The sequence below is a fragment of the Hoplias malabaricus genome, chromosome 6 (assembly GCF_029633855.1).
Source record: "Hoplias malabaricus isolate fHopMal1 chromosome 6, fHopMal1.hap1, whole genome shotgun sequence".
In the NCBI taxonomy this organism is placed as follows: domain Eukaryota; kingdom Metazoa; phylum Chordata; class Actinopteri; order Characiformes; family Erythrinidae; genus Hoplias; species Hoplias malabaricus.
Genome location: NC_089805.1, coordinates 21,785,721 through 21,808,450, shown reverse-complemented (window position 1 = coordinate 21,808,450; position 22,730 = coordinate 21,785,721). Strand labels below are relative to the sequence as shown.

General features: G+C 38.8%; 1 protein-coding gene across 6 annotated transcripts; it reads left to right on the top strand.

The window, feature by feature from the left end:
* The first annotated feature begins 300 nt into the window (after positions 1-300).
* On the top strand, positions 301-22,209 carry tpm3 (tropomyosin 3). Of its 6 annotated transcripts, XM_066675159.1 has the most exons (10): positions 301-414; positions 1,774-1,899; positions 10,301-10,434; positions 10,547-10,664; positions 10,933-11,003; positions 11,639-11,714; positions 15,859-15,921; positions 16,573-16,642; positions 16,950-17,028; positions 20,864-22,209. In XM_066675159.1, exons 1-10 carry the CDS (start codon positions 301-303, stop codon positions 21,024-21,026), a joined length of 1,014 nt encoding a protein of 337 aa, XP_066531256.1. In that variant the 3' UTR covers positions 21,027-22,209. The 6 variants fall into 6 exon arrangements, with proteins under 6 accessions (XP_066531256.1, XP_066531252.1, XP_066531251.1 ...); XM_066675155.1 differs by lacking the exons at positions 11,639-11,714; positions 16,950-17,028 and adding an exon at positions 13,830-13,905; XM_066675154.1 differs by lacking the exon at positions 16,950-17,028.
* Positions 22,210-22,730: the final 521 nt, after the last annotated feature.

The window sequence follows — 22,730 nt, the reverse complement described above, 5'->3', positions numbered from 1 at the left end:
GATGTTTATGCCTGTATTAGGTGAGTTACTAGGAGAGGAACACTGGGAGGGGCAATAATATGAGGTGGGGCCTTATTAAAATTGGGGGTGGGGGGGGGGGGTCAAATGTCCTAACCCTTATAAAGGCCCTGGCCCTTTCTCTTGCTGAGTTTGGGCTCTCTATCCTTCACTCCGTCCCTCTCTCCCTCTTTCTTTTTCTCCCTCTCACTCTCACCCTGCAAGGTCTCTGAGCTCCATCCTACTTTCAGATCTTCATTCATCTGAATTCTCTTACTGTGAGCCACACACACCAAAGCCAAGATGGAGGCCATCAAGAAGAAGATGATGATGCTGAAGCTGGATAAGGAGAACGCTCTGGACCAAGCAGAGCAGGCAGAGACTGACAGGAAAGCAGCAGAGGATAGAAGTAAACAGGTAAGATAGAGAGAGTGAAAGAGACTGAGCTGAATTTGTATATATCAAAACTAGCTGCAACTTTCTAAAATGTTTTTTAGCACACAAGAACTTCATACCCATGACTAAAGATAAAATGACACCTTAAAGGGCTTACCTGTTGAACTTACTGACTGCACTGTGATGGCAATATAGTCCAAGCTAGTGGGCACCTAGATTATCCTGAACCATCTGTTCTTATATTTTGTCATTTTATGGTAACTGTTGTACAGTATTTAATAAAGAACCTTTGTAATTTTCATTTTTTAAAAAAGCTAAAAGTATAAATATGAAACATTCACAATCGCTAATATAAAAATCACCATCTTTAAATCATCTAATCGAAATCTCACACATACATTTGTATACAATATTATCCCCAGGAACAGAATAAATCAATGCACATGTTTTGCATTGATTTATGTTTTTCATGGAACTCATAATGAATGCAGTTAACAAAATATTTTTCTCACTTTTTCATTTTTAGGTTTTTTTTTCTAACACAGAAAATTGTAGTTTTTAATACTATGCAACAGTTACCAAAAAATGACAAATGAGAGGGAGAGTGTTTTAAACTATTACTAATTTTAAACTACTATTACTAATTTTAAACTACAACTGTACACACACACAAACAACCACAAAAAACATATTGAAACCTATTTGTACACCTAATACAAGAGATCAAAACAACCTGGATATACATATCAGTTATTTGCTTTTTTTTACTTTTTTAATGCCTCTGTAATATAGGGGCAATGGTAGAAAACTAATACACTAAAATAGTTGTGGCTCATACACACAATCACATAACTTTCGAGCTAGCGTCATAAATTCAACATACAGTGTTAAGTACCATCTAGTCATCTTAGACCAGGGGTATTTGGAGTGACACGTACTTTGAGGGCCTGAAATCAAACATAGGGCTTGCTGAAATGCCACAGACAACGCAAAACCAACATAGAAATGAGAGCTGAGCACAAAATCCTGCTGCAAGTAACTGTAGACAGGACGATGAAAGCCAAGGCCATCCATCTGAAGCCTGTGACTGTGTGTTTATGGAAGAATCTAGAGGAATGAGAGGCCTCAGCAGGCAGTTACAAGATTATGAAGGGCAGAGGAACATCCATGGGCTGATATTTATACCCCCATGTGTTAAGATAAATTTGTGCGTCTTTCTGCAAGGTATAAGGGATCGGCAGAGCCAGATAATAAAGGTGGGTTTGGGGAGGGGTGGTTGCAATCTTGGCCAAGTTATGAGTATAGGCAATCTACTGGGGCATCATGATATTATAGTGATAACATTTCACACTTCTTTTACCCCCACCCCCTCACCCCAAGCATGAAGACGAACTGATTCAGATGCAGAAGAAGCTGAAAGCAACTGAGGATGAGCTGGATAAGTACTCCGAGGCCCTGAAAGACGCCCAGGAAAAACTGGAGATAGCTGAGAAGAAGGCTGCTGATGTGAGTAACAGAAAAACCATGAAGCACATAAATGCAGTTTCCTGCAACACACACAAACACCAAAGTACCCCAACAGTTCAAGCCCAGATTCCACTTCCCCCACCCCTACATTCCTCTCATTCTCTCCCTTTATTCCCCTGCAGTTGCTTGTCTCTTCTCCTGTTTTTACCATGATGTCAACTTGATATTCCCCACCCACCATTATACCTTCTATCTCTATGACTCAGTACCTTCCTCCTGCGCTCTCTCTCTCTCTCTCTCACACTCTCACCATTTTTTCTATTGCTAAGCCTCAAGTACCACAGAGGTGACATAGGGTCTAATTTAGTGTCATTGCTCTGTGTGTACTCGAGGGGGATGGAAATGACCACAAGGCCACTTTTGGCTTAGGCCCTAGGTTATAAATCAGCATGTCTTCAATTCATTTCTGCCACCCAAACTGGCACTTACACTGCTCTTGCTGGCTCTATAACCTTTACATTTTGTCTCCTAAACTCCTTGTTAGAACTCATTGCAGAGCATTCTCAGATTCACAAAGTCCCTGTGTGGTCCTTGGTTTGAATGTATAGTTCACATTATTTTCAACTTTTTGTGATATATCAATTAAAAAACCATCCATGGGCAGTAATTCCAGATGACGATGATCAAACATAAAGAAGAGCTCACCTTAAATAATAACGTACTCTGAGCTGATACACATCAACCGCCAACATACTTACAGTTCACAGCACAATCTGCAGTTGATGAGAAGGTAAATGAAACCAGATAATGTTACAGGGTACAGCTACGAGATACAGCAACTGTGTAAGACCAAGTTTATCCTGCTTGTGTCTCCACCATCTTTAACTTCACTGTCCATGATTAACTGTTTCATCAAGTTTCTAGATATAGCAGGCACACCTGTTGTTATAATGTGTGGCCTTCTAGATATCCCTGGACTGAACGGGCTGAAGGGCTTTGACGTGTGTGCCACTGTGTGTGTGTGTTGAAAGAGGTAGAGAGACAGAGGGTTTTTGTGTGTGGGAAGAATATAAGATGTCTCTCTGTAACATTAATAATATATGTAATACTGTCGATGTCCAATCAAAAACATGTTTCTCCTTTACAGGATTACAGGAGAAGGAAAAATATGTAAATTCCAATTAAAGTCAATGTAAATATATGTTATTCCAAGTTATTCTGGAACATTTCTGTTGGTCTATTCTTCATAAGATTACTACACAATGAGAAGTACAGCTGCTGTGTTCAAATAATGTAGTAAACTAAAATTTGACATGTCTTTGATTGGACATGATGATATCATGACTCTTCTGTGTTTATAGTAGTATATAGTAGGTCCTGTCTTTAGTACATAATATGAGAAAGTATGCAGAACATTGTAACTAAGCAAGATAGTGGTCAACATGTATTTAATCATATTTGGGAATGTTTGTATTTCCCTTTATGGCAGAGATGAACCCTGGACATCTGGAATGGGCCATTGTTCCCATTCACATCACTGCTTTAGATAGACACACTGGGCAGAGCTATCTGAGAAGATTTATTGCCTTCAGCAATCTGGCAACCTGGGTCAGTCAGCAGGGGCAATAAGCTCTATTCCCAAAAGAGACAGAGTGTGGGTTGCCACTGTTACAGCTGTCATTTCCAATTCTATTTAAAACCTTGACAAAACCCCACAGCCAAGCTATCGCTTGCCTTCTTCACCACTGCTGTCAAAGACCAAAATAATAAGTGGCCTAATTGAACTGGAGACACTTTGCAACGTAAGTTACCCAGGTTCTGCAGAATGGTGTAAATAAAAAAAAAGACTTTTTCGCTAGTGGCCATACACTATAAAGTTGACAGACAGACTGCAACATAATAGCATTATTATGAAGAAAGCTGTTTTAAATAGAACCTTGCAGGGCCACTACGATCAAAGGCACACTTATGATGGGAATGTGAGAGTTGAAGGACAGTGTAATTTTAGTGGCAGCTTCCCTTAAAACCACAAAGCTAAACTCAGTTGTTCAGTTGTATCATGGGTTACAGCAGCATCAAAAAATAAGAACACACTCTCACTGTAAATATATCTCAATGATGGTAGTTACGGGAGTATATGTGTTTCTAGATATATCTTAGCAGTCTGAATAGGGTATGTGATATATGTGTGTGTGTCTTGGGGGTCAAGATCATGCCTATCACCCCATCACCTATGACCTCTTCTGTAAGCTGACAAGTGATTAGTTGAATAACTAGCTAAGTTTCCAGTTGCCATTACCTCAAATTCTGACCAGGCACACACATAATATATATAACAATATATCAACAGTATGTATTAAAATTAAAAAATACACCGTTTTTAGTGCTGGCACATACAATCAAAAGTGGTTCTATAATAGCTATAGAAAAACACTGCCAATGGAATGGGACATGCTGCAGTAGTCACACAGAGGGATATAAATCCTCCCAGCACTCTGTTGTGGAGCTGCAGAACTGCAGACACTATAGTGGTAATGCTCTTGTCAGTACCACTGGGATGAAGTAAGCATGGTATTTGAGAAAACACAGGATGAAGTGGTTACAGATAAATTAATGAATATATAGGCTTATAAAAAACTTGTTAATTGTGCATTTAAATGTTGATTGTACTATTAATGAAAGGGGGAAAGGGCTGGTTCAAATACGAAAGAAATGTTCCAGTGGTAAAACCTGATAGCACAAAGCTTCGTTTACACTCCAGACATAAGAGCCATGAGAGAGAGCTTGTAAGGAATTCCAGTCATTCAGAGCACTTTTTTTGTATGCATAAGAAAATAAGAGGGCTATTATAGTGTAACCTGTTTAATCCAAGGGTGGTGAACTATAGTCCAGATTTGAGTACATTCAGGCATCACGACAGACCACATAAACCTGACAATTTAGCAGTGGCCTTAATCGGGTTTGTTTGAACATGAAACCCATCAAATATGTGCAGGAATCTGGCATTCTCCATCCTAGTGTAAGGGAAAAAACGTGAAAACCTGAGGGCTCTCACCAATATTGAATATCTGTTAGGACAACAGTAATGGAGCTAAGATTATGGCGCCATCTGCTGGATGTGATTGTAGCATGGCACATAGACGTAGAAAAGGCCCTGCCCAGGCTTTTTTCGCTGGGTCAAACAGGAGGCACTCTTCTCACGATGATGAGGGAAGGCAGGAAGGGAGCAACAGGATATGATAACTATTGTTTTGCCTGATAATGCTTGCCTGACCCTACTTCGAAACCTACTGGACAACATGCTCCAGCTTAACCTATTTATTAGAGATAATTATACAACACACCAGCTATTGTGTCTATTTTAAAGACATAGATGGATGTTGCTTTTTTTTAATTTCACGAAATATGTTACATATACAAGTAATCTATTTTAGTAATTATATACACCTGTAACCTGTTACTTGCTAAATGGACCAGTTAAGTACATTAAGTGTAAACATTGACATTATTCATTAATTCATTGTTTGTAACCCCTTATCCAGTTTAGTCACGGTGGGTCCAGAGCCAATGCGGAATGACTGGGAACAAGGCAGGAACACACCCTTGAGAGGGCACTAGGCTATCATAGAGCATCACACACTCACACATAGGGACACTTATGGATAGCCAACAAGTTTTTTGACAGTGGAAGAAAACCTGGGCACCAAAAGGAAACCCACACAGTCACAGAGAGAACACACCACACTATTCACTACTCACATTATATATATATATGTGCATGTGTGTGTGTGTGTGTGAAGAAATGTAGTGTCTGATGAATAATATGCGACACACTCAAGTATAATAAATATAATACCGTACACTGCAGGGTGACAGGAATATTTAATGCAAAGTTCAATTAATATATATTCTCAGGTTTCATTCAGAAAGGAACAATATGATCAGACTAAATCCTAAATCAATACCAGACACAGACGCATACATCATACTGCTGATATATGGTGCAAGCGAAGTGATACCATTATGATTGCTCATACTACCAGTGTAATAGTAGTAGTGCTCATCTTTGTATCCAGGACACTTTCATGCTCGATCTTGTAATTTGCCTTTCCCTTGTACTTTGTTAGCAACATTTTTTGCCCTGATTTAATTATTAAATACATATTTGAGATACAACATACACGGCTCAAATCTCAACAGTACCAGTAACTTAACAGAAGCCTAATATCTTCTGCAATATCTGTTTACTTTGTAGAGATATATAAGGACTGGCAGTTTTGGTTTCATATTTGTTTATACTATATTCATTGTAATGCTAAATCTACACTGTACCTATGCAAATGGACTTCAAAATTATTTCCTCTCTATATAAAACCTATATGCCTGGCACTTAAGTGAGTAAGAGGCCAGTGAGGAAAATAAATTGCCAACTGGCCAAAGGAATATAAAGTTATAAAGTTATTAGTGATTATAGCTACTCAAATGTTAGCAGAAATCTAATTAAAATTACACAAAGTAGACCACAAATGTAATCACATTCAGCTTCACAACTTGGCCTACATTTTTTCCAAGTTTACAAAGAAGGAAGTCATGCAATTGGCATCACCTCTGTGCGTGCTAAGATTACTGCACCTTTTACTTGATCTACACTTCAGAAGATTGGAACCAGGGACAGACAAATTGTGAAAGAGTGAGTTGTAAGGAAGTAGCATCTGGGAGATCGGCACAGAGTGACTTCATTGTGATTTGTAATGTGTAAGGACATGTTTCAGACTCCAGATGTGTTGTAAGAGAATTAGCCAGACTACCTTAAACACCTGAAAGTGCAATAGGTTTAATAGCAATGACACATAAGGTTATTACTAAGAGATGTTATTTGAACCTTAGGAATGCAGTCCATGCCTGAGACATTCAGGCGCGCCAAATGAATTTGGGAAACTATGAAATGCATTTTCTGTGTTTTACTTGCCTAAAAGCACCCGATGACCTTTAATGTGTTTTGTGTGTTTGTGTGGGGGGGCGTTTAAAAATCGTTTTTCCAACCTTAAAATAATGCGACAGACCTACCTTTGCCCCACCTCGGCTAAGGAGCGGCCCGGAATGCCAGTGATTTAATCACTCTGCGTCATGTATAGCCTACCTGGACACGTGTAATCCAGGGGCTGGCTTTTCCCCCGTGAATCTCAAGCGTGGATAAAGCCCTGAGATCAGTTGCGGAGCTTGATCGCCGTCAGAAAGACAATTGTCTCTGATCCAGGATCAGTATTTTCCACACGATTGTTTGACCAAACCGTCAGAGACTGGGTGGAGTAAGCCGGAAGTGGGGCTGAAAAAGGAAGAGTCGAGACAAACGAGCGAAGAGAGTTAAGGGGAGGAGAACATATCTTACCGCCACTCTTTCGTTTGCATTAATTCACTACTTCGAGGCTGAACTCCGAGAACGGCGGCGCTGAAGCGAAGGCCTTTCTCTTTCTCCAGCGGAAGCAGTGAATCTGAAGAACCTGCCACGTCCTTCTCCTGACAAGAAGAAATATAGAAAAGCCAAACAATTCAACTTTCAGATCTTCCGCACTAAATCTGGACTACAGTGTCCATCCTCCGAACACTAGTTAATATATATTTACATCTTGTAGAAGTAGGTGTTAATTCAAGGCGAAGGCGTGCTTTTGGAGCTCTCTGACTCTCACGGTACTCTCTCACTGTTTGTTTTTGGCTTGTCGGGGCGTTGGTGCTGCGTGTGTATTTTTTTCACCGCCCTGTCCACTACGCTGCTCCTGATTAGCTTATTTGAGCACACTACTCTTCAACAAATCCACAACACAACACAATAAAATGGCCGGAGCTAATCTGGACGCGGTAAAGAGAAAGATCAAAGTTTTGCAGCAGCAGGCGGACGATGCAGAGGAGCGAGCCGAGCGCCTGCAGAAGCAGGTCGAGGAGGAGAAGAGGGCGAGGGAGCAGGTAAAGCCGACTGTAGACTCTCTTCACTTTACACACTGCATGGCTTTGGACCGGGGCGCTCTTTTCGCCGCCGAACTTCTGTCCGTTCAGTCTCTAAGAGAAGAGTCTGGATTTTACACGCCTCGATATTGACGCCCCTCTCAGAAATGAGTGGCATTTACAGCCAGCATCCCAACACAACTTCCCTGTTTACAGCTATAGATAAGAGTACACATCAAACAAACAACACGAGTGTGGGATTTCTTCTTTCACTCTGTAACCTGCATAATCCTCAACCGTGTAAAATGTTTCGTTTTCCTAAAACTAGCCCGTATGGTCATTGGGAATATTTATATTTAGCTGAGGAAGCCACACAGACATTTGTTGACTTCAGATTTTTGCAGTCGTGTAGATGGGCATGTGATTGGCTTTTCATTTATTGTGTTATATATAATTTTTTTTTTTTGAGAAGGCTACGGGCATTTGCTCTTTCCTCCATTTTGTTGACTACTTTTTGGGCCAAACTCTCGCTTTTGAGAGGCCTCACTAGCATCCGCTAAAATAGTCACATTATGTGGCTCAAATGAAGGCCTATATTCTTGTCAGAAGTGCTGTAGCCTAATCTAGACGTAGGCACCTTTTTCATATTATTGAAGAAAATTATCTTGTATTGAACTCTTACAGGAAATTTTAGACTTTGACAAACAGGAGGATCTTAGTGAATATTTCACAAAGCTGTTTTTTTTTTTTTCAATTTAGTCGGATAACTTAAGCCTTCAAGTGATTAAAAAGAGCTGAGGGACATTCCTAGAGGACAGTCCTCAACTCTGGGCTTGTGTTAGTTGGCTAACTTAGTAGAACAGCCCCCAGGTGTGTCTCCTCTCTTTCTTCCCCTGGACGCCGTTAGCATGACTAGCCCTCAACTACACTGAGCTTCTGCCGCTTAGACTCCCTCTCTCCACGTTTCTCTCTTTGCCGAGGCATATTCTGGTCATGTATTTTCGCGTGCTGGTCTGTCCTGGTCAATGAAACGTGTTTGTGGTGTTGAGAAATTGCTGGCGCCCTCAGCTTCAGCTCCTCAGTCCTTATTAGGAGCGAAACTCCAGAGTTTGAGAGCGATGGCGTAATATCCGGCGGCACTTCAGTGGTGTGTTCACACTATTCTCAGCTGAGGAGGAGCAGCCGTTACAGCTACACGCAGGCCAAAAAATATTGTCTAACTACTGTTTAAACTCTCACTTCTGTCATCAAAAAAAACCCTAAACTCACCTCTGTTCATCCAAACTTTACATATGTAGAAGCTATTTCCAAGAAAACAATCCAGAATGCTATGTGCAGCTTTCACCGTCCAGCTTTAGTCAGTAGGTTAATAATATTTCATTAATTCTCACCTATGTATTTAATACCCCCCCCCCCACCCCAACTTGCTCCCCTGTAGCTTTAAAACAGGAATGTGATTGGTTTCTTAGGTTTATGATATAAAAAAACTCCTGGATGTCTTAATGTGCCTGTTTGAGATTGTCCTTGGAAAATTGCACTTTCCAAGAGGAAATGCTCAGCCACCTGGACAGAGTTTTCACTGAAGGGGGTCTTTAACAGATTCAACACAATTTGTGACTCCTGTTTATTGTCCATAGTTAAAATGCCAATCAGTTTAAAGTAAATGATAAAGTAGTGTTTAAAGTAGTGTTATTTATTTTTTTCCCAGTTTAGTTTTTTTATTCATTTATTTTTCTTTTGTCACATCTAGCTGTACCTTACATTGTGTAACTGATCACAAATGGTCCAAAAGATATGATCCAACATGATTAATTTCTACAAATTTTTACAGCTTCTATTGATGGTAGTTTTTCTTTTCCTGTTTTATTTATTTATTTTTAAGATATGACATGGAAGAATGTATTGATGTGTTTTTTATGCACAATTAAGCACACTTCGTCCTACACCTAACTTTTAAATATATTCAATCTTTGGTGTAACAGTTACTCATATCAATTTGAAATTTGTTTTCAGACATATATGGGTTTGTTTAATTATAGTTTAAATAGTGTGTTCCTGTTTAAGAGTGGCATAGCAAGAAGTAATAAAGTAAAAAACTAGTAGTAATAATAATAATAACCCACATTTTCACTCTTCACATGGTGGCACTGTTGAAACATGTTATGTGCCCAGTGTTTTTTCTTCCCTGAGAAGTGCAATGAAGAATAGCACCCTACCCCACAATTTGTTGCAACACTGTCTTACAGCTTCTGAGTCTGAACATAAATGGTAACCTAAGTGCCTGTGGGAGTAGGGATATGCAAACTGTTTATTAACTGTGTAGGCAATGCCAAAATATCTGTACATTCATTGATCACTTGTCATTCTGAACCATTGACTATATTTGTCTTGATTTGTCAAGAGCTTTCTCTCTCCTAGTCATTTTTTTTCTTTCTTTTCATATTAACTAATGAGACAGGAGTTTATTAATGAGATTTCTGTTTGTGTATTTGTGGGATAGGCTGAGGCAGAGGTGGCTTCTCTGAACAGGCGTATCCAGCTGGTTGAGGAAGAGCTGGACAGAGCTCAGGAGAGACTGTCCACAGCACTGCAGAAGCTGGAGGAGGCAGAGAAAGCAGCAGATGAGAGCGAGAGGTGCGTGCACAATGCCCTCAGTGACCGTCAGCTTATGAGCCACCTGTACTCACATGAAGACCTATACATTCCTTGAAGACAATACAGTTTAATGGTTCTTTGTGTTTAACAGAGGGATGAAGGTGATTGAGAACAGGGCACTGAAGGATGAGGAGAAGATGGAGTTGCAGGAAATCCAGCTGAAGGAGGCCAAGCACATTGCTGAGGAGGCCGACCGCAAGTACGAGGAGGTGGGTACGAGGAGGTGACGGGTATTTTGGAACTCCCCAAAATACTTATGTATGTGACATGCTGACACACATGTTCTATGTACACACACAAGTATGGGCGGTGTGCACACACTTTTATGCTCACTCAACACTACCTGAAGAATGTAACAGTGAGGTCATCGGACACGCTCACACTCGTGTTTAGAAGAACTCACCTGTACACCAGCTGGGTAGGTATGGAGGAATCCAACACCTGGTAGCAATTAACAAAGTGTTTGTGTGCGTGCAGGTGGCTCGTAAGCTGGTGATTGTGGAGGGAGAGTTGGAGCGCACTGAGGAAAGAGCTGAGCTTGCTGAGGCGTGAGTTACACATTCAGTACACACTCTTTCAGACCTTGAACCATAGCCATGTGAGCAATAAAATGCACATCTCTACATAGAACTACATGTTTCTTTAGAGCAGTGGTTCCCAAAGTGGGGGCACTCCCTCTAAGTAGGGGGCGCTAGTGCAAATTCACTATACTTCAATCATATCACTTGTAATAATGCCACTGAAAAAGTGACTTGTCACTTTTTTCTTTAGTTCAAAAACAAGTTGCAGTATTGTATGAATTCTTTAAAATATATTCTAGTAGAATCTGGATGCAAAAGATTAGTCTGTGTCAAATATCCTCATTTTAAAAAGGGGTGGCATGGCAGAATGTGTGGGAACCACTGCTTCAGAGTACTATATCTTTTATTGTATGATTGTATGCTTGTGCCTGTAGTGACAAGTAGGCTATTCCCCATAAAGCTTTAGGTATAACATTGGCATGAGAAGTATGCTTGAGTTTTGTGGTTGCATGACAAAAGGAATGCATTGTAATGACCAGAATACTGATTCTGGTGTATCTTATCTCCCAATTCTCTCCCTCATTTCTGTTTTGGCATGTCTGACCATTTGGGTGTGACTATCCCCCACCCCCATTCACCCCCCCGCTCTACTGAATTAACAGTACTAGGAAGCAGTTGGAGGACGAGCTAAGAGCTCTGGATCAAACACTGAAGACCCTGCAGGCTTCTGAGGAAAAGGTATAAGAATTGAATTAATGTTGCCAACAGCAAATATAGTACCCTCTGCACTCATAAATATACTATTGTGCCACTGAAAATATAGGGGCATTGCTGCAGGAGTCTAGTCCCTAGTGGGTCTAGGCCCTACTGTTTTCTGATTAATAAATAGATGAATGAAAATAAGTTAAATCTGAGAATATTGCTAAATGCAAGTTCCTCAAACAAGTTGCATCATTTTTTTCCACATTAATTTCCTGAAATCAATAAATCTGTCATCAAGAGATGAAAGAACTAGGTAGTGAATAGTTAATAGAAGATTGCATTTAAATTTGTTACTTTCTGAAACAAACACAGTTAGTACTTGCTACTGCTGTAAAAATGAAATTGAGTAATTATATTTTAACCGACTATGGTGGTGTGGTGTTAGTTCTATAAGCACATATAGATATAGTATTTGCCAGTTCTATGGTTGGTTACACATGGGTAACACTAAGCCTTGGTCATTAATTTGTTACGCATTAAGTAGAATGGTTTATGGCAATCTTTGTCCTTTATAGTGCAAGATGTTAATACCTATATCTACCACGCTCTAATCTTTATCCGGGTCCCACTAAAACGAATTTTGCCTATTCACTGTCTTGTGTACCACTCTCCAACTTGTAAAATCCTGGTCAGCTGCTGCCATTTGCTGGTCCTTATCATTTGAGGGATGTGGTGGAGGACGTTGATGTTGAGTAGCAATTATAAATCTATAAAGTAGACCAGTATAGTGGGTGTACTTCCTAAAATGGCCAGTGAAGGTAGGTGCAGTATGATACACAAAACTGGTATGCCCAATAAATTGGAAGCTCAGTGTATTTTGGAGCACTTTAATCTATGAGGATAATTATTTGGCTGGAATAGATTTTTCTTTGATTCCTTACAAGATTTAATTCTGAAAAATCTTGTTTAATTGAAATTTGATTGTGTGTGGTGACAGTCTTCAGTGAATGTTTAAGTGAATTGAAAAGCTACACGGACTCCTTCCTCCGGCAAAGGCCGTTCTCAATCTTTGCTTCTGCTATTCCCTGTCCCCCTCCTCCTTCCTTTCTCTCAGCCACACTCACTGCAATAGGCAACCCTCCAACAACAACTGCATGATTAGGCCTGTTCTGGGGTCGCTTGTTGACTTTTTGGCATGCCGGTCCGGGTGTGTAAGGAGAAACTTCTCACTGCATGATCATGAATTTAGTGGAATTGCTTTTCACATGTGCATTATTTTATGCGTGTTTGACCTGTTTAGGTCACTGCCCAGTGCAGTTTTAAACTTGCGTTAGGGAAAACTTTGGGCTATTATGGGTCAGTTGTTTGATCATGCCATGGTAAATATCTGCACAATATTGTGTACAATAAAGCACTAATCACAGGGGATAGGTTTTGCACTGGGAGATGGAGTAATATAACTTATGCCAGCATTTGATTAAAAAAATTGTCTAGTTCGGTTAATTTGCTCTGTCAAATTTTTACAGGCTACATGCTCCAACTTTATTCAAGTTCTACTGGTTTTATGTACTGTAAAGCTAGCTATAGCAGCAACCCCAGCTGATACTAAACTAGTTCTGAAATGCTATCTGATAAATATGCTGCATAATTTGCAATTTTTTTAAAGCAGCCCTTGAAAAAATGCCTTTAGTAACTATTATATTTTGAATGTCTGTGAATGCTGAAAGATTTGATGTTATGCTGTGATGTTGCACGGTGACACTAAATTCTCAAGCTAAAAATTCTACCAAGTGCATTCACTTGGGGCATGATGGGAAATGAACATTAAATCAAATTTAAAAAGCTTTGATTATTAGCTCTTTTTTCCCCCTCCCTTGTACATTATAGATGTGCTGTAGGAAAAGGAGCTACTCCAATTCTCTATTTCTATATAAATGAACAGTTTTGTCTTTATTGACTTCACACTTTATTAATTCACTTCCCTTCCCTTAGCGATTAAGGTCTCCTGCAGTTTCTCTTCCTGTACACTTCTACACTGTTCTTCAGCTATAATGTGTTCTCTTTTCTTATTCCTTTTTCCCCTCTGCTCTTTTTGTCTGTTTCTTTCTGCTTCTTCCAAAAATAAAATCAAAATGGCTGCCCTGCTTACAGTAAATGTGCTGAGCTGGAGGAGGAGCTGAAAAATGTCACCAACAATCTAAAGAGTCTCGAGGCCCAGGCTGAGAAGGTAGGGGTGTGTGCTGCATGATCCTTTGAGACCCAGCCAGGGATTATGGTCTCTTTAGACAGTGTGGCCTTTCCACTGCTTGTTTGAAAAGCTTATGAATGTTTATTAAGCTGCATATAGTGTGCCACAGCCCAGGGTCTATTGAATATAGGACTGCAGAAGTAGTAATGTTGTCTTACTATATATTTAGTGAAAACTGTCATTTAGCTCCACTTTCTTGACGATGCTACCCACCCCTCTCCTTCCCAAGCTAAGTCTAAACCATTTCATCTTAATTGCCTAATCAATGACTTATGCCTGGTCATGTGGGCATAACATGATTCCATTCCTTTCCAAGTGGCCTTTTCCTGGCCATGCATCTGTGTTTCATCATCCACAGCAAAAGGCCAAACATGTTGGACCACATTACATCAGGAAGAAAGTATAATCAAATGCAGGGAAGTAGAAGGCACACACTTGCCCCACTCTTATCCACCCTGGCCTTTATTCTGATGTTAATCAGTGTGCGCACAGAGGACAATGTTGTAATGAGGCAGTTCCCCTTTGTTGTGACTGAGGAATGGTATGTAGCATCATGTAGCTAATAGACCCTGGTGCATTATTCCTCCACTTGTTTCGAGTTACTATGTTGAAGTAATGACTTATTTTCTGAAAGTATACTTTACCTGACGTTTTGACCTATTATAGCCCCATTCTGATCAGATTAGTTTTATCAGGGTTTCTTTATAATGTAACATTATACACAACTCTTCCTCAGCAATGACACTCAAAGATTGCATTAAAATAATAAAGCAATTTTTTTTGATTGCTTGATTTGAGGCAAAACATTTACTATTTAAGTAGAAAAGTTATTAATTTCTTCAGTATACCTAGCCAAATTTCAGGAGCAGGATTTTATTTCCACATCTGAGATAATGGCTCACTTAGTTTGCTCTCCCACTCGACACTGGGCTCATTTATTGTCAGCATTAGACATTGTTCAGGCCACCTCTAACATAAAGATTTTATCTAATAAACATGTTTAGCTTAACAGCAGTACAGAGGCAGATGTAGATTTCTTTAATATAGGCCCTCTAATGGATTTTTATTTATTAATTTATATTTTTGCTGCATGTGAGAGTCCTGTTCTCCATTGGTAGGAGATGCAACTTTTCCTTTGTTTCTTTTTTTGTTTTTAAAAAAACCCTGTGTTGGTAATGATCAAACAAACCAAGCTCTTGATTTTGTGGCTCAAGGATATATTTGAAAACACACACTTGGTGTAAATTTTTAATAAATGTATACAAGACTGCAGTTTTAATCAGGGGTCACTTGCAAAGACCTTGATTACTGCTTTCAATCTGGTTTGTGCTTTGTTTGTCTGTTTAATTAGCATGGCATGGTACTGTTTTAAAGGGATATGTTTTTCTGTCTTGGTGTATAATATTGGTGTTCACAGTTTACTGTTTTATATTGGACAAAACAGTGTATTGGCCAGTCTCTACTATTCCTGTTCACTTGTCACTTGCTCCATACCTCATGGTTGATTCTAAATGCTCAAATTATTCTTGCTTTTGATGGTGGTTCTCCTTGTGCTCCACATTCCACTGCACATGTCCTGATCTGTTTAAATCCCTGGCAGAGCACCCAGCACCTTGTGTGTGTGTGTGTGTGTGGTGTCTCAAATCTTGCTCAACAGCCACCTTGTATCCCAGCCTATACGGAAATGTGTAGAGCAAAATACTGAACATTCTACCCACTAGCTCCCCTGACAGATTAGGGTTTGGCTTTCTGGTGTTGGCAAAGCTTTTTGGATTTGGTTTTGTATTTATTTATTTTTTTTATATATAGGCACTGCAGATGAAAGGGGAGTACTTGCTCATTTAAAACGTGAAAGATGTAGAACCAAATCTAAATGTGTGTTTGAGTTGTTGGTACCATACTGTTTAATTGGTTTTCTTCCTCTTTCTACAGTACTCCCAGAAGGAGGACAAATATGAGGAGGAGATCAAGATCCTGACTGATAAGCTGAAAGAGGTGAGTTGCTGCTTTCTAGTTATGTCCCTGATGCTGATTTTACAAACTAGTAACAAAACGTTCCATTTTTAGTAGGTAACATTGGAATTGCTGACTTTCCAAACTGGATTAATGGCAGAAAATTTGCTAAACAATAGTTCAGTAAATGGTGTCAGGGACAATCAGAATTAATCTGAACATGTAAGCATTCAGGCATGAAGTTGCGCATATTCACATTGGGTATTTCATAGTGTGTTGTCCCATTAGTGTTTAAGCTTGAAAAACAGTCTACATTTAGATAAGCTTAAAGCCAATATCAAAATGGGTATAATATTTTTTAAAGCAAGAATATTGGTAGCAATTAATAATTTGTAACCATCAACTGGATATGTAGCGTTGTTTATTTTATTGATATTTATGCATTTATTAATACATTCACTCTTTTTATTTATTATATAATACATGAATTATATCATTTTTAAAAAATTGAGTCTTAAGATATGTTAAGTTTGTATAGTACTTTATGCACTGTAAACAAACTTTTATGACAGTTCCAGCAGTTTAGTCCTTGGAGTAATTGAATTACTTTTTTTTTTTTTTTTTTTTTTAATTTATTTGTTTTTATATAAAAGCTGTTAATGCTGCAGATATTTGACTGAGTGTTTGTTCTAGGCTGAAACCCGTGCCGAGTTTGCAGAGCGGTCTGTGGCCAAACTGGAGAAGACCATTGATGACCTGGAAGGTAGGAGCTTTCCCAGAGCCTGGAGTTCTAATTTTATTTATTTATTTTTTTTGATCCTGCAAAAGAAAAAAAAAAAACAAAACAGCGCATTCTACTTCTCTTTATAACTTGCTCTCCATTCAATTTCTGTTCTTTGGTATTCATGTCGTACATGACATGTTCATAATGATTTGTCCTCTGTTTCTCTGTCCTTTTAGTACTCTTTCTTTCTTTTCTCAACTCCTTTTCTGTGATTCTTTGTCTAAATATGTATGTATTTATTTATTTTTTTCTCTCCTTTCGATCTGATTTTCCTCTCTGTAAACAGATGAGCTCTATGCTCAGAAACTCAAGTACAAGGCCATTAGTGAAGAGCTGGATCACGCCCTCAACGACATGACCTCTATGTAATTATTGGCCTGTAGTTTGTATTTTTTGTGATCACTTGTCGTGAGCGCTGTGCTAGTGGCTGAGCCTCACTCTCGGCTTACATTTTTGGGTTACCTTTCCATGTTTTGAAATGCGGCTACAAGAAGTGTGTGAACTTGATCTACTCAAACATGTTGTGTGGGCTGTGTTTGAGAGAGCAGCTGATGTTCTGTTGTGGCTGTAGTAATAACTGCATGGAGTGAGAACATGGCTTGCTTGTGTGAAGACAGTAGTAAATAAGGCTGCAGGAGTATTATTAACTCTGCCCACTTGCCGTGGTTGTGCTCTCACAAAGCTCCTGAGATTACTGTTGTGTGGTGTTAGCATAAATTTCCTGTATTTCCAGTTTACAAAGGGCTCATCACATCACTGCTTAATTTACTTGTTTTTGTTTACATGCTTAAAAATACCAGCTGTACTAAACATATCTACTAATGGTTTCAAAGCATTGTTCACGTTTTGAGTTTGTTGTAGTGTCATGTAAAGTAGCTTGTACAGTGAAGTCCAAAGTGAGTAGACAAGATGAAGGCAAAAATAGAATCATTTCCACTAAGTGAAATTCATTTATAAGTAAGAATTATGATTTAAGTTTTTGAAATATTTAAGTACTTGCATGAATTTTCCTTGCCCTTTTTTTTAATATCGAGTTGCAAGTTTGCGCTGAATCCTTGATGCATTCCAATTTGAAGTGGCCTAGAAATTATGTATAATCTTAATATTTGTCATACGATTTACTTTTATCTCTCCTCATTTATGAGGAAGCTAGTACCACCCCCAAATTCTGTTCTGACTTCCACTGTACATCCAACTGTTCTGCTTACATCTGTTTAGCTCCTCCCCTTTAACATAAAAATGATGGGGAGTGTTATTAATCCTAGGTGTTTCAGCCCATGCAGGTGATATAGGATGTGCCATTTAACTCTACCGTTAAGCGTTTGTTGAAACAGACTGGTATTAAGTGGTAGTAAGCCTGTGTAGTGAGGTGCCTATCATTCCTGTTTGTTCACAGATAATAAGTGTCTGGACTTTGCGCTGGCTGACTTTGACTTCAAGATACTCTCCTTGGCCTTCTTCACCTTCTGTCACCTTGATCACTGCTTCTCCCTCTGCTTCATCCTTCTGTCTTGGTTTTATGTATCTGTCCTTATTTGCTTCATCTTTTGTCTATTTATTAAGTCTTTGCATTCTGAGTCATTCTTTTCCTTCTGTACTGTCATATGTATTGTAATTATACTAGGCTTTGATAGAGGAATTGGATATAAAACTGTCATTGGTCACTTTTCTTTCTTTAGCTTGTTCTCCTTTAGTTCTGCTGTATTTTGATGCTCTGTGTACATGCTGAAGGGAGGGAAAAAAGAAAATACTTGTTCTCTCTTTTAAAGCTTGTCTCTCTTTCTTGGGATGGGGTGGGGGTTTGATACTTGGAGCAACTTACTGCTATATCACACCATTTTATTTCTTTAATATGCTGCATGAAAACCTTCCCGATTTGGGGGGGGGGGGTAAAAATTAATCCAATGTGGCAACTTTCAAGATGGCTGCCATGTTCCAGATGTTCAGAAGAACAATGATCCATTACTTGCTGGGGTATTCAGAAAAAAGGGTGTCATGTGACTTTTGACTCACCCTGTTCACTGGATTAGGAACATCTACCTTGTATCTACATTCACTGACCATACAGGAGCACTTGGTAGTTCTTAAATTGCACACTGTAGTCCCCCTATTTGTTCTGTGTAACTGCTCTTCAATGGTCAGGACCACAACAGAGCAGGTATAATTTGGGTGGTGGCTCACTTTCTGCTCTGCAGTGACACTGACGTGGTGACATATTAGTGTGTTGCACTGGTAAGAGTGGGTCAGGGCTTTAAAAACTCTAGCAGCACTGCTGTGTCTAAGTGTCACTGCCTGACTGAGACTATTCCACCAACCAAAAACATCCAGCCAACAGGAAACTGGGTCCATGGATGAAGCACTAGGTGACCAACATACTGTGCAGCAACAGAATCATAATATAGTCATGAAATGTTTTTCAGTCACACAACCGTGGCTTATTAAGCAGATGAACAAGACTCACTCGTTTTGTGGACATTAGACACTTCAGGCAAGGAGGCATTTTTCTAGCAGGGTTTACTGTACCATAGAGCTTCATAGACTTTATGGGCTATAAAGCATTCATTGGTGTTTTTCAGGTCAATTTGAGGAATCCATTTGGCCAGTAATGGAACACTTGACATAATATATTAATTTTTTTGCAATTTTAAAGTTTTCACTATGGTACGCAGTATTGTTACAGGCTCAGCAACAGTGTTGCACTTGATCTGTTTTATTGCCTCTAAAAATAAAAAAAAAAAAAAAAAATGCTTATTAACATTTCCACTTTCAAGTATATGTGACAATTTAAAGAAATGTTTGCTAAGCATTGCTAGTGTTTCTTTAAAACTCATCTACCCGGTTCTTCATAGGCTTATCTTCATCGCAAGGTATTAAATAGAGGGAAATGTTTTAAGGAGATGAGACAAAACACAGCTACAACAGCTTGAGCAATGTATAACCACTCTAAAAGCCATGAGACTGCTTTCATTTTTCAAACATGTAGACATAGTTCTTGCATTGGTACACATGGCAGACAATGGGTTCACATGCATAGAATCAGATTAATTTAGCAAACTAGAATTTGACAGTAGTCAGTTATGATTATGAACATTTCAATCTGATCACAACATGTGACAAAATGAATTTATTTTCTGAAAGAATGTCTCCAAATGGCTTAAAAGGGGTACATTGTCACCCATTACTCATTGTAGCGTGTTGTGTTTATTTTTCCATGCAGCTCACATTTTATCTGGTTCTGCGTCTTTCACATTTTAAATGAGCATGTACTCCCCTTTCACACAAGAAGATTTAAGAGGAGGGGGCAACATACCAAAGTGTGACTGTAAAAACACTGATCAACTACATTGATTACACAGATGGCAGCTGTTAGTGTTTGGGGAAAAAATATTTGAAATAAAACGTCTAGCTGATTACCCATATTAGCCAGTAGAATAGGGTGGCATTTTATTACAATTGACCTATACATTTCTGTTTAGGTAAGGATTTGATGTAGAATGGCACACCATAAAGAAATTAATGTAATGGACAATGGCAGTGATGGGGAAACCAGGGATCAAAAATCTACAACATGGCAGTGTTCTTCACTTTTTACAATTTTTATAAATTCACTGAGATCTTCAATCCTCTGAATCTGCCCTTGTGCTGCGCATGGATTTTATGGAATATCATTGCTAAACTGTCATAAAACCTGGTCACCTGTCTCTGCAATCTGGCATTTCGTCTTGGGTTGTTAAAAGGGTTTTTCATTTTTGGGTCTTAAACGTTTCAGATACATTCATTGTCACCACCAGGGTGAACAGTTTCTCAAAGACATTTTCGAGAATAGTACAGCTGTGAAATTTGCATTATTCAGTAACACAAGCTCTGAAAAACAAAATTGCACTTATGTAATTTTAAAACATCTTTTAAAGCAAGTTTACAGTGCACAGGTTCTTAACATTTAATGCAAACTCATTGTTAACTGTTGGAGCCGAATCAAGTACTGGGGGAATTATTATTATTTTTAAATAATGCAGTGCCAATTCCAGAGCATTACAAAAGCTGGGATTACAGCTTTTTGTTCATATGCTTATAAACATAATGCAAATTGCTTCTAGCCTATTTTTAAAATTGAAACTTCAAATAAATCTGTCTTTCTGCAGGTTTGTTTTGGTGGTTTAGGAACTCGTTTAAATGCTGTTTCATTTCCTCATTTTGCAGAAAAGCTCAGAGATGCCAAAGAGGAGAACGTCAAGATCCATGCCACTCTGGACCAGACCCTGAGCGAACTCAACAGCTTCTAACCATCCTAGATGAGGACACTCCCCTGTTCCCCATTTCCACACACTCATCTCATCTTCTCACACATTTGGTCCAGCCCTAATGCACACAAAGTTGTTTTATATCACAACCCCACACCCATCCCCTCACTTCCAAATGTAACTTTATTTTTGAGGCTGAGTTCACAGAGCCACACGGCTTTTGGAGATTTGAGTATAGGTCTGAGCAGTTTAACCCCACCCCCTCACCCCAATTTTGTTTTGGGCCCACATCCCTCAACTAGTTATTGTCTGAAGTTTGTTTTTATTATTCAGTTTGCCATGTCATTTCAGAACTAATCTCACCCTGAAGTGTCAAATCCACCTATGTATCATGGTGCATGGTCTTTTGGAAGACGTTTTATCCGAGCTTTTGTCCTGTGCCTGCTCCGTTCACATGTTTAGCTAGAGTATAGTCCGGTTTGTTCCTAGCCTCCTTACTACCCCACTCCAAAAGTGGTTTTGAAAGTGATCATAAGCTTTAGAATTTATACCATTCAATGATATATACTTTTTCTCTTGAATGGTCCTTTTCCTTGATTCCATTATGTTGTCAGCCTTCCCTTAATTTGTTACCCATTGTTACACTGTGCTTGTTCATGCAGATTTTGGACCCCAAACCATGTTAGATTATCAAATTAAACCGTATAGTGTGTTCTTCTGGCTTTTGGTTTTTGAAAGGGTAGGCTTTAATTTGTAGAGTACAACTGTCTTGCTAACATGGGAGATTTTTTTTTTTTTTTCTTTCTCCCCCCCCCCCCTGCATTTTAACAATAACACCCCCCCCCCCTTCTCCCTTCCCTTATTGGACCACTGTGTGAAATGCTGCACTGTTATGGGCTTACAGCAAATCAATTTGAGCAGGTTGAGCCAAGTCCTGGAATTCATTAAGCATTCATTAAGAATGTTGGACTATATTTACCTCTTTTTTTTTTTTTTTTTTGAGCAATAGTGTAAGTAATCCAGGGGGAGAAAGGGATTATTATTACTTTTTAAATATTTTACAGCCAATTGAATGTAACATCACTGCCAAACTAGATGTTCAGAGGGCTGCAGATAGTGCTTGCACAGCAACTGGGAGAAAAAATGCAACACTTAAAATAACAAAGATTTATGGGTGAAATACATAGTTTTAACTGGAAATAAGCCCAGAAATACACATATAATCACTGTTACTGTCTTTGTGTAATGATGATTTGATTTGTTATTTTATTTTTATTTTTTTTTTAATAAAGACCATGATTTTTACTGTCACCAGTCATGCCCTTCCTTTTTTCATTTTGATACTGCTATATTTTTAGGCTGTTTGAACCAGTTTTGCATATTTAGAGATTCAGCCAAAATACAGGAAAAAATTAGATTGTTTTAGTTTTTATCAGTGTGTAAAAGGGAATTCTGACGAAGTTAAACATGGCAGCATACAAACTTGGAGATGCAAACAGCTTGAACACTTGATTTACACTAACTAAATGTTCTGTAACAGATTGTGTCAGTTTTACAGTGGCAAGAAAAATTGTGAACTTTTTGGAATTTCATGGTTTACTGCATAAATTTGTTATAAAATGTGATCTGATCTGCATCCAAGTCAAGGGTATTGACAAATACTGTGCCTAAAACAATAACCCAAAGGAAAAATATGACCTTGTAGGTCTTTATTGAACACATTAATTCAACATTCAAAGTGGTAGTAAGTAAAATAAATTAACCACCACCCCACACGCACGCATACCTTGACAGCAATAACCTCAACCAGGTGCTTCCTGTAGTTG

What these genes read in the sequence shown, in the direction of transcription:
- tpm3 (XM_066675159.1), top strand. Translation starts at nt 301, where the DNA reads ATGGAGGCCATCAAGAAGAAGATGATGATGCTGAAGCTGGATAAGGAG. An exon ending in GCAGCAGATGAGAGCGAGAG is followed by an intron (nt 10,435 to 10,546) that starts GTGCGTGCACAA and finishes TGTGTTTAACAG; the next exon opens with AGGGATGAAGGTGATTGAGA. An exon ending in CTCAACGACATGACCTCTAT is followed by an intron (nt 17,029 to 20,863) that starts GTAATTATTGGC and finishes CTCATTTTGCAG; the next exon opens with AAAAGCTCAGAGATGCCAAA.